The 11,848-nt window shown below is 56.1% G+C and overlaps 1 protein-coding gene across 1 annotated transcript; it reads left to right on the top strand.

The window, feature by feature from the left end:
- Window positions 1-1,654: 1,654 nt before the first annotated feature.
- On the top strand, window positions 1,655-11,822 carry SH3BP1 (SH3 domain binding protein 1). The gene is made up of 18 exons (XM_030263030.4): window positions 1,655-2,096; window positions 3,863-3,905; window positions 5,306-5,410; window positions 5,796-5,872; window positions 6,153-6,264; window positions 6,362-6,438; window positions 6,781-6,916; window positions 7,549-7,617; window positions 8,010-8,100; window positions 8,390-8,532; window positions 8,630-8,741; window positions 8,826-8,907; window positions 9,198-9,278; window positions 9,386-9,502; window positions 9,936-10,027; window positions 10,209-10,338; window positions 10,504-10,619; window positions 11,048-11,822. Exons 1-18 carry the CDS (start codon window positions 2,035-2,037, stop codon window positions 11,377-11,379), a joined length of 1,977 nt encoding a protein of 658 aa, XP_030118890.4. The 5' UTR covers window positions 1,655-2,034; the 3' UTR covers window positions 11,380-11,822.
- The last annotated feature ends 26 nt before the right edge of the window (window positions 11,823-11,848 follow it).

Here is an 11,848-nt window from a genome sequence, read left to right as displayed (position 1 = left end):
TCTTGCTCCTCTGTCTTTTGACCCAAGGAATGCGTTTTCCCCCTTACTTTCCTGGACCCCTGAGGAGCTTCTCTGCACCCTGCCCAGCTCAAATCCTGCCTCTTCAGTCCTGTAGTTCATTGCTCAGTCACTCAGGCCCTTGCCACAATGATTTCCCTGCTCCCATGAGCAGGGAGCAGGGATGGTTGAATTCTCCCAGCAGTTCTCAATTCCTTTTTTGAAAGCAGTCACTTCAAGGCTGTTGACTGGGTTCTGCCCACTTCCCTCGCCCCCCATGGAGAGGCAGTGGGCAGGAATCTGCCTGACAGCCCACGGGAAACAGGGCTTGAGCTCACTCCCATGGCCCACATGACTGCAGCTTCACCACTGCTGGTAGCAGCACTTGGAAGCAGCTCCATGAGGCAGTTTTATTTCAGGAATACAAAGGGGGATCTCTGGCAAGCAGCAGCTGAGGGCTGGGAGCAGCTCTAATACTGCATATAAGGAATGGCCTAGCCACCCCCTCCCTGATGCAGCCAGTGAGGATCTGGGGGGCCTTTGCTGCATCTTTGCAACAGGTGCTTGAAGCAACTGCCTGTCAGGAGCACCCAGGGCTTGATGGTGAGGGATCAGATGTGCTCTGCCACAGGTTGAGAACAGCCTGGTGTTTTGGGCGGGGAGAGAGTGGTGCTGTCACCCCATAACCACTTGAAAACAGCTGCCAGCCCCACTTTGTTATGCAGTAACTGGTGACCTGACCCTTGCCAAGAAGCACAACCTAGCAGCCCTCAAATTTTTGCTCCTCCAGCTGCAGGGCACAGATGGAGTGGCCCTTCTGCCTTATTTTCCTTTGCTGCTTGCCTCTTCTGCCCACGAGCTGACCGCTTCTCATTTTAGCTTGGGTTGCTGCTTCCTTTGCCAGCCATGTAACCCTGCCAGCAGCAACCTCTGCCCTCTCTTAGTGCAGGTGAAAAGTCCTATCTGCTGGGAGCCAGAAATAAGTTGAGATACACATCTCACAGAGTCAACACCAAAAGTCGTGGTGGTGTGAAGTGGATGTTTTTCGACAAAAAGAGAAAAAAAAAGAAAAAAGGATATGAGCTCTGGTGCAGCTCTGCAGAGAGCAGGCAACAGCTGAGCCTGAGAACCGGGAGTTTGCGGTCCCGGTGCAACTGCGGGTGCTGCCGGCCCTGCTCGGAGCAGCTCTCCGCTGGCGGGGGGGGGAGCTCCGGAGGCAGCAGGCAGCAGCCTCTGGCCGCAGCTTTGTGGAGAGCCTCAGCGAGGGCAGGGAGGGGGAGCAGCGTGAGGGGCGCAGGGGTGGCTTTGCTGCCGGTGCCTTGCTGCTTTTGTCACAACAAGGCGGTATGTCGCAGGGGAAGAGGGTGGAGCTGCACCCCTGAGCGTGGAGAGGTGCCTGCGGAGCGCTGGCAGAGTTGGGTGACCGGCAGGGCAGGGTGCACATCGGGCTCCCGTGTGAATGAATGCACGGCCGGCTGGCAGCGGCACGGGCTGGCGCTGGGCAGGGGGAGGAAAGGGAACCACCCCAGCTAAGACACACAGCAAGAAAGAGCGTGGGCCCTTCACTCGGGCTCAGCAGCGGCATGTGCTTGTCCTGCCTTGTTATGTGTGTGCTGCAATAAAATTTCCCCTTTAAGGCTGGGCTGAAGTTATTTTTACTTGTGGGCTGGTGACAGGAACACAGAACGGCGCAGGAGCTCTGAACTGTTCTTACCTGATCTGCGGCAGAGGGGCGGACGGAGGAGGAAGGAAGCTCAGAAACGGAGAGGGAGCGAAGGAACGGAGCTCAAGGGAGGGGAAAAGAAAGCAGGCAGGGCATCCCTAGGGAGGGACTAGGGAGGGGACCAGTTGGGGAAACTGAAAAAGAGGGAACGAGGGAGGGAGGAAGAGGAGTAAGGAGCGAGAGGTCCTCTGGAAAAAGCAAAGTGGCTCCAGAGAGAAGAGGGGCTGCAGCATCCGATGCCAAGCATTACCGAGGGGAGCTGAGCGGGTACAGCCAAGCAGAGCAGCTTTTGTGATCTCCTCCTGACTCTCAAGATGATGAAAAGACAGTTTAATCGAATGCGCCAGCAGCTGTCCCATCCCAACATCACCATTAGGTAAGGACTCGCCACTACCTGTACCAGAAGGAGCGGGATGTGGGTCCTGGGGAGCTTGCACTGGGGCTGGACTGACCTCCCAGTGCTGGTGGCCTGGGAAAAGGGGAAAGGGGGGAAAAACCTTTAGGGTTTAGAGCATCTTCAGCATAACCTGAGGGGCTTTGTGAAGGCTGCATTGGTGCTGCTCAGCAGTAAATGATCCTCGAGCCCAGATACCTCTCCCAGGGCCCACATTCCTGCATTCACCAGGAAACAGGACTTTCCCAAGCTTGGCTTTGTCAGAATGTGGGGCAATGGGGCAGTGGGGCAATGGGGAGGGATCTTCCAGCCACATGCCCCTGGCTGTGCAGTGACCAGGAGGGTTATCAGGCTGAGACCTGCCCTCCCTGCTGAGTCTGGGGTGCCCCACAGGAACCAAACACCCTGCACAGCTCTAGCCAGCCCAGCAGCATGAGCAGCCCAGAATGCCCTTTGAGGCAAGAACCAGGGGTCCTCAGATGGACCCATGGTGGACATACAGCTTCACAAAAAACCCTCTGTCCCTCTTCTACCTCTGCCATTTCCTGCTTTTTCTCTTTGGCTTTCCAAAGCTATCCCCTTGCAAAACCCAGAACTGAAATTACAGGGCTGGGCCCTCCCTGCCCAGCCCCCTCACTCCCTTTCCTACTGCCACCTCTGCAGGTTCCCAGCACTGAGTGGCTAAGTGGGACCAAGCCTGTCCCCTGAACCACTGAGGTCCTTCAGCCAGCCCAGCAAATCAACCACAAGGAAGCAACTGGTGGCCTCTTGCTCTCCTTGTATGCCCTGGAAGGGAGCATGATGCCCCTTCTCATCCCTCTTCCCTCATGATTTCTCATCTCCATGACAGATGCACCTTCCTTTTGCTTAATGTCAGGCAGGCAAGCCTTGTGAAGTCCAAGAGCAAGCTCTTCACCTGCTGTAGAGCCTCTCCTCTGTGGACCATGACCTCACGTGATCTTGCTTGCCTTCAATCAAACCACCCATGTTCCCTGCAGCTCCACATCTTCATCCCACGTTGGCTTTGGCAGGCAGTGAAAAGAGAAATGTGAACTGGGGAAAAAGCAGCAGCAGATGGAAATCAAATGGGGTTCCTGGGACATTGCAATGATAGCAGGCTGCAAAGCAAGGCTTCCTCTATAGGAGGCATCAGGGAGGTTTTAGAGTCAAGGTGACTGGTGGGTTTTGAATTTGGTTTTGAGCAGAACCACAAAAAGCTGGGTTTGTGTAGACATTTCTGGAGGGGCTGGTGTTGGTCTTGGACCCCAGCTGGACCACAAGGACACCTTGCTCCCATACCAATGGCCCCATAGCTCCTGACTACCCTGGCCTGCAAAGACGTGTGCCAGACTGCAGAATCACTGCCCTGGATTCACCTTCAGGGGGGAGATGGGGCAGTCAGAGGCAGTAAACATCCTGCTCCTGTTGTGGCCCTGCTAAGCACTCTGACTGCAAAAACACAGGTCACATCTGGACTTTTTGACTGAGGTGCACTGAACTGGAAACCCTGTCCAACGGGATGTCCACCTGCCAGGAAAGTTGGCTCCCTTGCCCTGCTCCTGCTGTTCTTGTCCTCCCAGGCTTGTTCTACCCATAGCCTTGTATCTGCTGGTCGAGGCTATAGCCTGTGTCTCCTGCTCCCAGGAGCACAAAGAGAGGAGGGCAGGATGCATAAGGACCTGCCTTCTCAAAGAAGCTGGGTGGAGGTCATCTTCATTCACTGATGCTTCCTTCTCCTTCCTCTGCAGAGCCCAGGAAGCAACTGAGCTCCTGTCAGAAGATTTGCTGCAGGTGAGGTGTGGGCTGGGCCAGCAGGCGTGTGTCTGCTTGTGCCTGGGCGTGGGAACCTGCCCCGCTCCCCTGCCAGCACATCCAAGTCACGGCGCTGGGATCTGCCCGTGTGCCAGAGGGTGATTTCAGGACCATGATGTTAAGGGATTGGCAGGCTTCTGCTACCAGGAAGGGCTTTCCAATCTGCTTAGAGGGATGAATCCTGACCAGTTGTGCTCCCTTTTCACTGGACCAGATGCTCCGGGCTGTGGCAGGATGCTGGGCAGGTGATGTGGTTTGACACTGGCCAAATGCCATGTACCCACAAAAGCTGCTCACTTGTTCTCCCCTGCCACAGCTGGGCAGAGGAGAGAAAAATTTAATGAAAGCTTCATGAGTTAAGGACCAGGAGAAAACACTCCAAGGACAAAACAGGCTGCATTTAGAGCTACAAAGTGAATTTATTGCTAACAAAATCAGAGGAGAATAATGAGAAGTAAAATAAGCCCTTAAAAACATCTTTTCTTCCTGCAACCCTTACCTCCTTCCCACTGATAGTGCAGGGGACAGGGTGTGGGGGTTTTTGTCACTTAATCACCCAAGATCTTCTGCTGCTGAGGGAGAGGAGTCCTTCCACTGCTGTGCTGCACCGTGGGGTCTCTCCCACAGGAGACATGAGTTCTCTGTGAACTTCTCCAGCCTGGCTCCAAATCTCATGAGCAGCAGTCTTCCCAAAACTGCTGCAGCATGGGTCACTCTTCCATGGGGTACAGTTCTCCAAGGACCAGCTGCTCCAGCCTGGAAGCAGGGGCACTCTCTCCATCGGGTCTCCCACTGGATCACAGTCTCCTCCAGGCATCCACTGGCATGGGCACCTTCCCCATGGGCTGTGGGTGGATCTCTGCATCCCCTGTGGATCCCCAGGGGCTGTGGGTGGATCTCTGCATTCCCTGTGGATCCCCGTGGGCTGCAGGGACACAGCTGCTTCACCATGGTCTCACCATGGCCTGCAGAGGAGTCTTAGCTCCAGTGTCTGGAGCACCTCCTCCCCTTCTTCTCCACTGACCTTGGTGTCTCCATGTTGTTTCCCTCACATGTTCTCACATCCTTCTCTTCCCTGCCTAGGAAAAAACAGTGTCCCCACTTTGTTTTGATTTTCTTCTTAAATATGTTTCCACAGAGGCATTACCACTATCTCTAATAGGCCCAGGCTTGGCCAGCAGCATGTCCATCTTCAGAGCCATCAGGGATTGGCTCTGCCGGGCATGGTGGAAGCTTCTGGCCCCCCTGCTACCAAACACCAGCCCATGCAAACCCAACACAGCAGGCCATCCTCACCCAGAGCTGGGTAGTGAAGAAATGGCCTCGAGGTGCCCATGGTTGACAAAATGGCTTCTCCAGTCCCATTTTTCTGCCCCCAGATTGAGCAGAGGATTGAGCCAGCCAAGCGAGCAGCTCACAGTGTGTCCAAGAGGCTCCAAGCCTGCCTGCAGGGACAGTGTGGCACCGAGATGGACAAGCGAGTGGTGAGAAAAATCTCCCCCCTGCAGCCTGTGCTCACCTCAGCTCTGTCCCTTGCTAGCAACAGGGATGCCAGCCCCCTGCTTTGCCAGCTTTGCTGAAGGGTGGCCCAAAGCTATTCCAAGCCCAAACCCCATTGTCAGCAGTGGCATCCAAGCCTGTGCCTGGGATGAGCAGAGCAGGGCAGCCCTCTCAACCATCACTAATTTGGGACACTCATGAGAGACAGTGTCTTTGCACTGAGTAACCCTCCAAAGCCCTTGCTGTTTACGTTCCTTCCCAAACCCCCTTGAGCTCTGGCATCCATGGTGCCCTGTGGTGAGGAGCACCACAGCGTGGCCAGGCACAGTGGTGTCACCACTTCTCTCCCAAATGCTTGGCTCTGTGCAGAAGAAGCTGCCCTTGATGGCTCTGTCCATGGCGATGGCTGAGAGCTTCAAAGACCTGGACACTGAGTCCAGCCTTGGGTAAGTACTGGTGGGAGAAAGTGCCAGGGGGACCCCTAAAGATGCCAGATTCTGGTAGTGACCCTGACTTGGCTGAGGGGCTGCCATGGCTCAAACCATGTCCCCAGAGCAAGCACCGGTGTTGCACTGGGAGAAGGGACAGCCAGCACCTTCACCTCCAGTTGCAGAGTAGGGCCAGGAGCTGGCTCAGGGTCCCACGTGGGTACAGGTACAGTGGGGATGTTGGGTCAGAGAGGAGCATGGCTCCAGCCCACACTCATTTCATCTCTGTCCCATGCAGGAAAGCCCTGGAGATGGGTTGCTGCATACAGAGCTCACTGGCCAAAATCATGGCTGAGTTTGAGATTGCCCTGGAGCACTATGTCCTGCACCCGCTCAACAAGCTCAGTGAGGTAGTCCTGGCTGCTCTACTGGCTCCACTTTCCAAGCTCACCACTTCTTCCTGTGTCCCCAGGCCTCCCCCACTCACTCTGGCCCTCTGTCCCCCAGGAGGAGCTCCCCATCATCCTGAAGCACAAGAAGACCCTCCAGAAGTTGATTTCTGACTGGAACACAATCAAGAGCCGGTATGGGGCACACTGCACCCCTGGAGGCCTGGACATACAGAGCACAGCCCCCAGACAGGTTGAGGGAGAGAGGAGGATAATTGCCCTGGAGAGTCAATTTTCAATAGCTCTTCAGGAGTACCCAGTTAGCTCCTCTCTCTAGGTGCATCCTGCTCTGGCTCAGATGCTGATTCCATAGCACCAGAGAGAAGGGCAGCTCTGCTGCTAAAGGCAGCAAAGTGCCCTAGTGCTGCTCGTTCCAATCCTTGCCATGCAAGATTTCTCTGGAAGTGTGCACACCTGTTCTACCCAACATTCCTGGCACTGAGACCATAAATGTGCCTCTTCTTTCCTACCCCAAAGGCTGAACCAAGCTGCCAAGAGTTCCAGTAACAGCACTGGAGCTGGTGCTGGCCCAGGGGCATCTTCTGCTGCCAACAAACTGGAGATCTTGAAGGAAGAAGAGGAGGAGGTGAAGAGGAAGGTGGAGCAGTGCAAGGTGAGATGGTCACTTGCTCTCCCCTATGGATCAACTCCAGGGCTGCAGACCTGCTCCCCTCCACCAGTCTTGTCCGAGGTGACCACACGCTGAGATGGACTGCAGCCAGCCAGCATGCCCTGCCCTCTGAAAGCAAATGGGCCCCTCAAGCAGAAATAGGGAGATGGCCCAAACCTAGGGAAGAAAAAGGGTAAAGGAATTCAAAGCACAAACTGCTGCAGAGAGGAGGGTCCAAGGGCTAAATCAAGGAGCATATGGGGTCCCCTCAGGATGGAAAACAGCTGAGCTAAGATCTGTCATGGGTGGCAGGGAAGTTTCCCATCAGCTTTCTCCACTTCTGCCCTGTGTCCCTGAAAAGCCCAGTGCCGCATCTGGCAGAGCTCATGAGCTCACTGGAGCTGAAGGTGCAGAGACCCCTTGTTCTGAGCCACTTATGCCAAGACTTTGATCATGGGACAGGTTGCTGCCACTACCCAAACACAACTAATGGAAGCAAGGAGAAAGCCCCACTCCCCCGAGTGACCCTGTCTACAACACTCACAGACCAGATGAAAGGGCTTCATGAAGGTGTCTCTTCTTTGGATGCCAGGGAGGGAATGGAAGATTGCTCTTCTTTGTGTCTCCCTTCCCAGGACGAGTACATGGCTGACCTCTACCACTTCTCCACCAAAGAGGACATCTACGCCAGCTACTTCATCAAAGTAAGTCCTCTGTCTCACTTCTCCCATGTGTGAATGTTGACTCCAACATGTCTGAGCCCAGCCTTGCCCCCATCCACACCAGGTGTCCCCAGGCAGGGCAGGGGACAGATCACGGCATCAGCAGATGCCTATAGCTGGTCTTGCTCCAGCCACTGCAGGTTAATGCCACCACTAGCACCAAGTGCAAACAAGAAGCTTGTCCTGAAGATACCCCTCTCCAATCTGCCCTCTACCCCTTAACTACAGACATAGTCCCATGGACCCCAGGTGGGCTCTCCTTGCAGCTCCCTCTTCACCCTGTCTTCATGTGGGTACAATGTCCTGGGAATGGGCACCCCTCTGAGAGGGGCTGGTGCCAACTGAATGCTGTTTGCCTGTCCTCTGTCTGGCAGCTATTGGAAATCCAAGCCCAGTACCACCGGCAGTCACTGGAATCTCTGGATTCAGCTCTAGCAGAGCTGAGGGAAAGCCACAGACAGACAGGTACCCTCTGGCTCTCCACGCAGCCTAGCAAGGGCTGCAGCTGAGCCAGAGGCATACAAATGAGGCCAGCAAAGCTGGAAAAGGCTCATTTTCCCTCTCTTCACTGCTGCTGCCTACCATGTTGGGCTGCTAGGTTGGGGACTGCAGCTTGACATGGGCTGGGGATGCTGGCTGTCCTGCCTCTGCCTGTAGCCAGCCAAGTTCAGCTTGGACAAGGATGCTGCCATGGCCAAATGCTGGATGGTGGCAGTATCCACCACCCCTCTTGACATTTTCCTTCCTCTTCCAGAACCTTCCTTCACGACAGACACCCCGGTGGCAGGGTACTATGGTGTGTCCCTAGAGACACACCTCAAGAGCTTGGGCCGGGAGATCGCGCTTCCCATCGAAGCCTGTGTCATGATACTGTTGGCTTCCGGCATGAAGGAGGAGGTAGGGAGTGCTCCAGACCCCCTCATCACCTTTCTCCCCCCAGATGCACTCCTCCCAAACTCAAAATGCATCCCTTTCCACTCCATCCCACCCCCAGGGACTCTTCCGGCTGGCAGCGGGCGCCTCAGTGCTGAGGAAGCTGAAGAGCAGCTTGGCCAGTGGCTCCAATGCCCTGGAGGAGTTTTACTCAGACCCCCATGCTGTGGCTGGTGAGTGCCAGCAAGGCAGGGTAGGGGACATGACTGGGCAGTCCCTGCCATCCCTCAGCTCCACTGCTGCCCCTCTCCTCCCAGGTGCACTGAAGTCCTACCTGCGGGAGCTGCCCCAGCCTTTGATGACATTCGAACTCTATGACGAATGGGTCAAAGTGGCCAGGTGGGTCTAGGCACTGGGGTGGAAATCCCTGGTAGGTCTCAAAAAGCCCCCAGTCAACCCCTTCCATCCTTCCCGGCACTCGGAGCAGGGCTGCTCTGTCTCATTTGGGGAGATAAGGACACTGAGCCTCTGTGGATGCCTGCCTTCACTGCCCAGTAAAGCAGGACATCTCCATCTCCAGGGCTATGGCCTGCACGGGGCAGCCAATACTGGCCTTCCTCCTTGTCCAATGTGTCCCTCTCTGCCACAGGGAACAGCCTGAGCTCTCTGCTCCTCCTTCTCTCTTACAGCTTAAAGGACAGTGACAGCCGCGTGCAGAGCCTGCGAGACACCTGCAGCCGCCTGCCCCAGGACAGCTACAACAATCTCAGGTGTTTTGTCAGAAAAGGGCTGCTTCAGGCCCAAGCAATTAACAGGGGTAGCCATTCCCTCCCCAAATCCCTGCCTACTAAACCCCTGCCCTCCTTTCACCTCACAGGTATCTGATCAAGTTTTTGGCCAAGCTGGCTGAACACCAGGAGGTGAATAAAATGACTCCCAGCAACATTGCCATTGTGCTGGGCCCAAACCTGCTGTGGTCGCAGCAAAGCACAGGGTGAGGTCTGGTTTGAAGTGGTGGGAGGCAATTCCCTAGCCCCAGCTGGTGCCCTGAAGGCAAATGCCATAGCAAAGTCTGATCCAGCTGCCTTCAGGCTGGTCTAAAGGCTTACACCTCTTCCATCCTCAAGTCCTGTCCCTTGTTCCCACACTCCCCATGCATGTCCCCTCACCAAGCACATGTCCTCTTAGCCACTCTGCAAAGCAGTAGAGGAGGGGGCTGAGACCCAAAGCACTCGTGACACGGGTGGCTTTCAACACCACTGGCCTCCAGCACCAAACCAGGGTTCCCAAGACAGGGAAAAAGGCCCATCACCCAAGTTGCCTAGCCCTTGGCTGGGCTACCTTCCCTTCAGACCCTGGCTCCTGTGGAATGAACAAAAAAAACCCCAAAGCCTTTTTCTGATGCCTCCCCCACCCCTGTCTCTCAGAGACCCCATGCAACTGGACTTGGCCTCGGTCTCCTCCATCCAGGCTGTGGTGGAAGCCCTCATCCAGAACGTGGACACTCTCTTCCCCGGAGGTAGGGCCAGGGCATCACTTGGTGGGCCGCAGCAGAGAGTGACAAGAAGAGGAAGGGAAAGGAACATTTCTCCATCTCCAGGAGGAGAGAAGCAGGAGGCTGCTCTGGCTCCCTGCTCTGGGGTCATTGCTCTGGGTGGCAAGCGCTTCCTCACAGGATGTCCTCCTTTGTCTCCACCCAGAGGTAGATTTCAATGTCTCGGGCATGTTCATGCCACCCACAAACACCGGACTTTGCAAGGCTGCCCCTGTGGAAGAACCACCTCCTGCGACCCCTCCAGCCAGCACCCCCACCCTTTTGGATGAAGAGGTGTAAGTCTGATGGAAGCTAGAGGCTCTGGCTGTCCCAGCTCTCCCCATGTCCTCCCTCCATCCCATCCCAGGCCAGGGCCATACCCTCAGAGGTGGCTGCAAGGTGCCTCACATCCAGGACCACCGTGCCTAACCAAAGCCTGACGTGCCTTGTCCTCTGCACAGCACCTCCAGGGACCCCGAGACCAGGTCCCAGCCGGCATCCCCAGGACTGCCCAGGCCATCTCCTGAAGCTGCAGGGCCACCAGCTCCAGTGATGACTGACAACAACACCCGCAAAGGTTAGGGCACCCCAGAAATTACACCCCCCAATGCCACCTCCTGTGGTTTAGCCATCCTCCTGCTGTTGCCCACACAAGTGAGCACTGGGGATGTGCTTGTCACCAAATGAGGGGAAAGGCCTCTAGCCAGGTCAGCATGGCCAGGACCCAGCCAAGATGGGGCTGTGGGATGGATGAAGTATGTCCTCCAGTGTTGGGTTGAACACCTCCAGTAAAGAGGTGTCAAAGCTCATGGCCCTTTATGAAGGGAAGCCCTGAGAAAAGCTGGTGTGTATTTTTGTCTTCAGGACAGGAGCTGGGCAAGGGGCAATTTGTCCCACCACCTGTCTGCAGACCCTGCCTGATGCATGGCTAGCACTGCAGTCCCCTCCGCCCTTTGGAGAGACCCCAGTGGAGAGGAGCCCAGCCCACCCCAGCTTTTTTTTCAGGCAAACGCCCAGCTCCGGCCCGACCCGCAATGCCACCGCCGCCTGTGACGCAGCCCCGGAGCGCGGCTCCTGCCCAGGCAGCCAGCCCCAAAGCCCTGCCTCGACGGACAGCGCCCAGCCGAGCCCCCTCCATCCCACCGCCGCTCCCTCCGCAGCCAGCACCCCGCCACAGCCGAGATGCCCCACCATCCCCCAAGCCTTCCACTGGTGAGGCTGACACAGAGGCTGTCGTGGACCGTGTGCCACCAACCACAGAGCAGGGGCAGCCACTGCCTGCAGGAGGAAGCCCCCTGGCCACATTGGCCCCAGAAGGACAGCCCACAGAGAACTGAACAGGTGAGAGGCATGGAGAAATCACAGGTTGGAGAGATGGGATCCAGCACCTCTCCTGGACCCAGCAGACACTGTGGAAATGCCATGGTGGCCTGAGGGACAGCATCTCTCGGTCCTCCACCTTGTTCCCTTGGCTCACACCACCTGGCATGCTTTGCCTGCCTTCTCTCGCTCTTCCGTCTCCGTCTCCACCTCCCCACACTACCACATCCGTGCCAGAGCCCAGACAGCAGCTCCCTGCCCAGATGCCCCACTGCAGGCCCAGACACTGCTTGCATCTTTCGGGCCAGCAGTGGCAGCTTGGCCCCATGGGGCCATTCGCAGATCCTCAGCCATGATTGCAGCCCCATTTTGCCTTAAAATGCATTGCCCCAGAAACACACAGATGGATATATATATATATATAAATAGATATATATAGAGATATATATGTATAGATGGATATATTTGGAGTGTATGTTCTATGTC

This window comes from Taeniopygia guttata, chromosome 1A, assembly GCF_048771995.1.
Source record: "Taeniopygia guttata chromosome 1A, bTaeGut7.mat, whole genome shotgun sequence".
In the NCBI taxonomy this organism is placed as follows: Eukaryota; Metazoa; Chordata; class Aves; order Passeriformes; family Estrildidae; genus Taeniopygia; species Taeniopygia guttata.
The sequence above is the reverse complement of the archived record's forward strand: the minus strand, read 5'-3'. Positions and strand labels throughout refer to the sequence as shown.

What these genes read in the sequence shown, in the direction of transcription:
- SH3BP1 (XM_030263030.4), top strand. Translation starts at nt 2,035, where the DNA reads ATGATGAAAAGACAGTTTAATCGAATGCGCCAGCAGCTGTCCCATCCC. An exon ending in GGAAAGCCACAGACAGACAG is followed by an intron (nt 8,101 to 8,389) that starts GTACCCTCTGGC and finishes TTCCTCTTCCAG; the next exon opens with AACCTTCCTTCACGACAGAC. An exon ending in AGACCCCCATGCTGTGGCTG is followed by an intron (nt 8,742 to 8,825) that starts GTGAGTGCCAGC and finishes CTCTCCTCCCAG; the next exon opens with GTGCACTGAAGTCCTACCTG.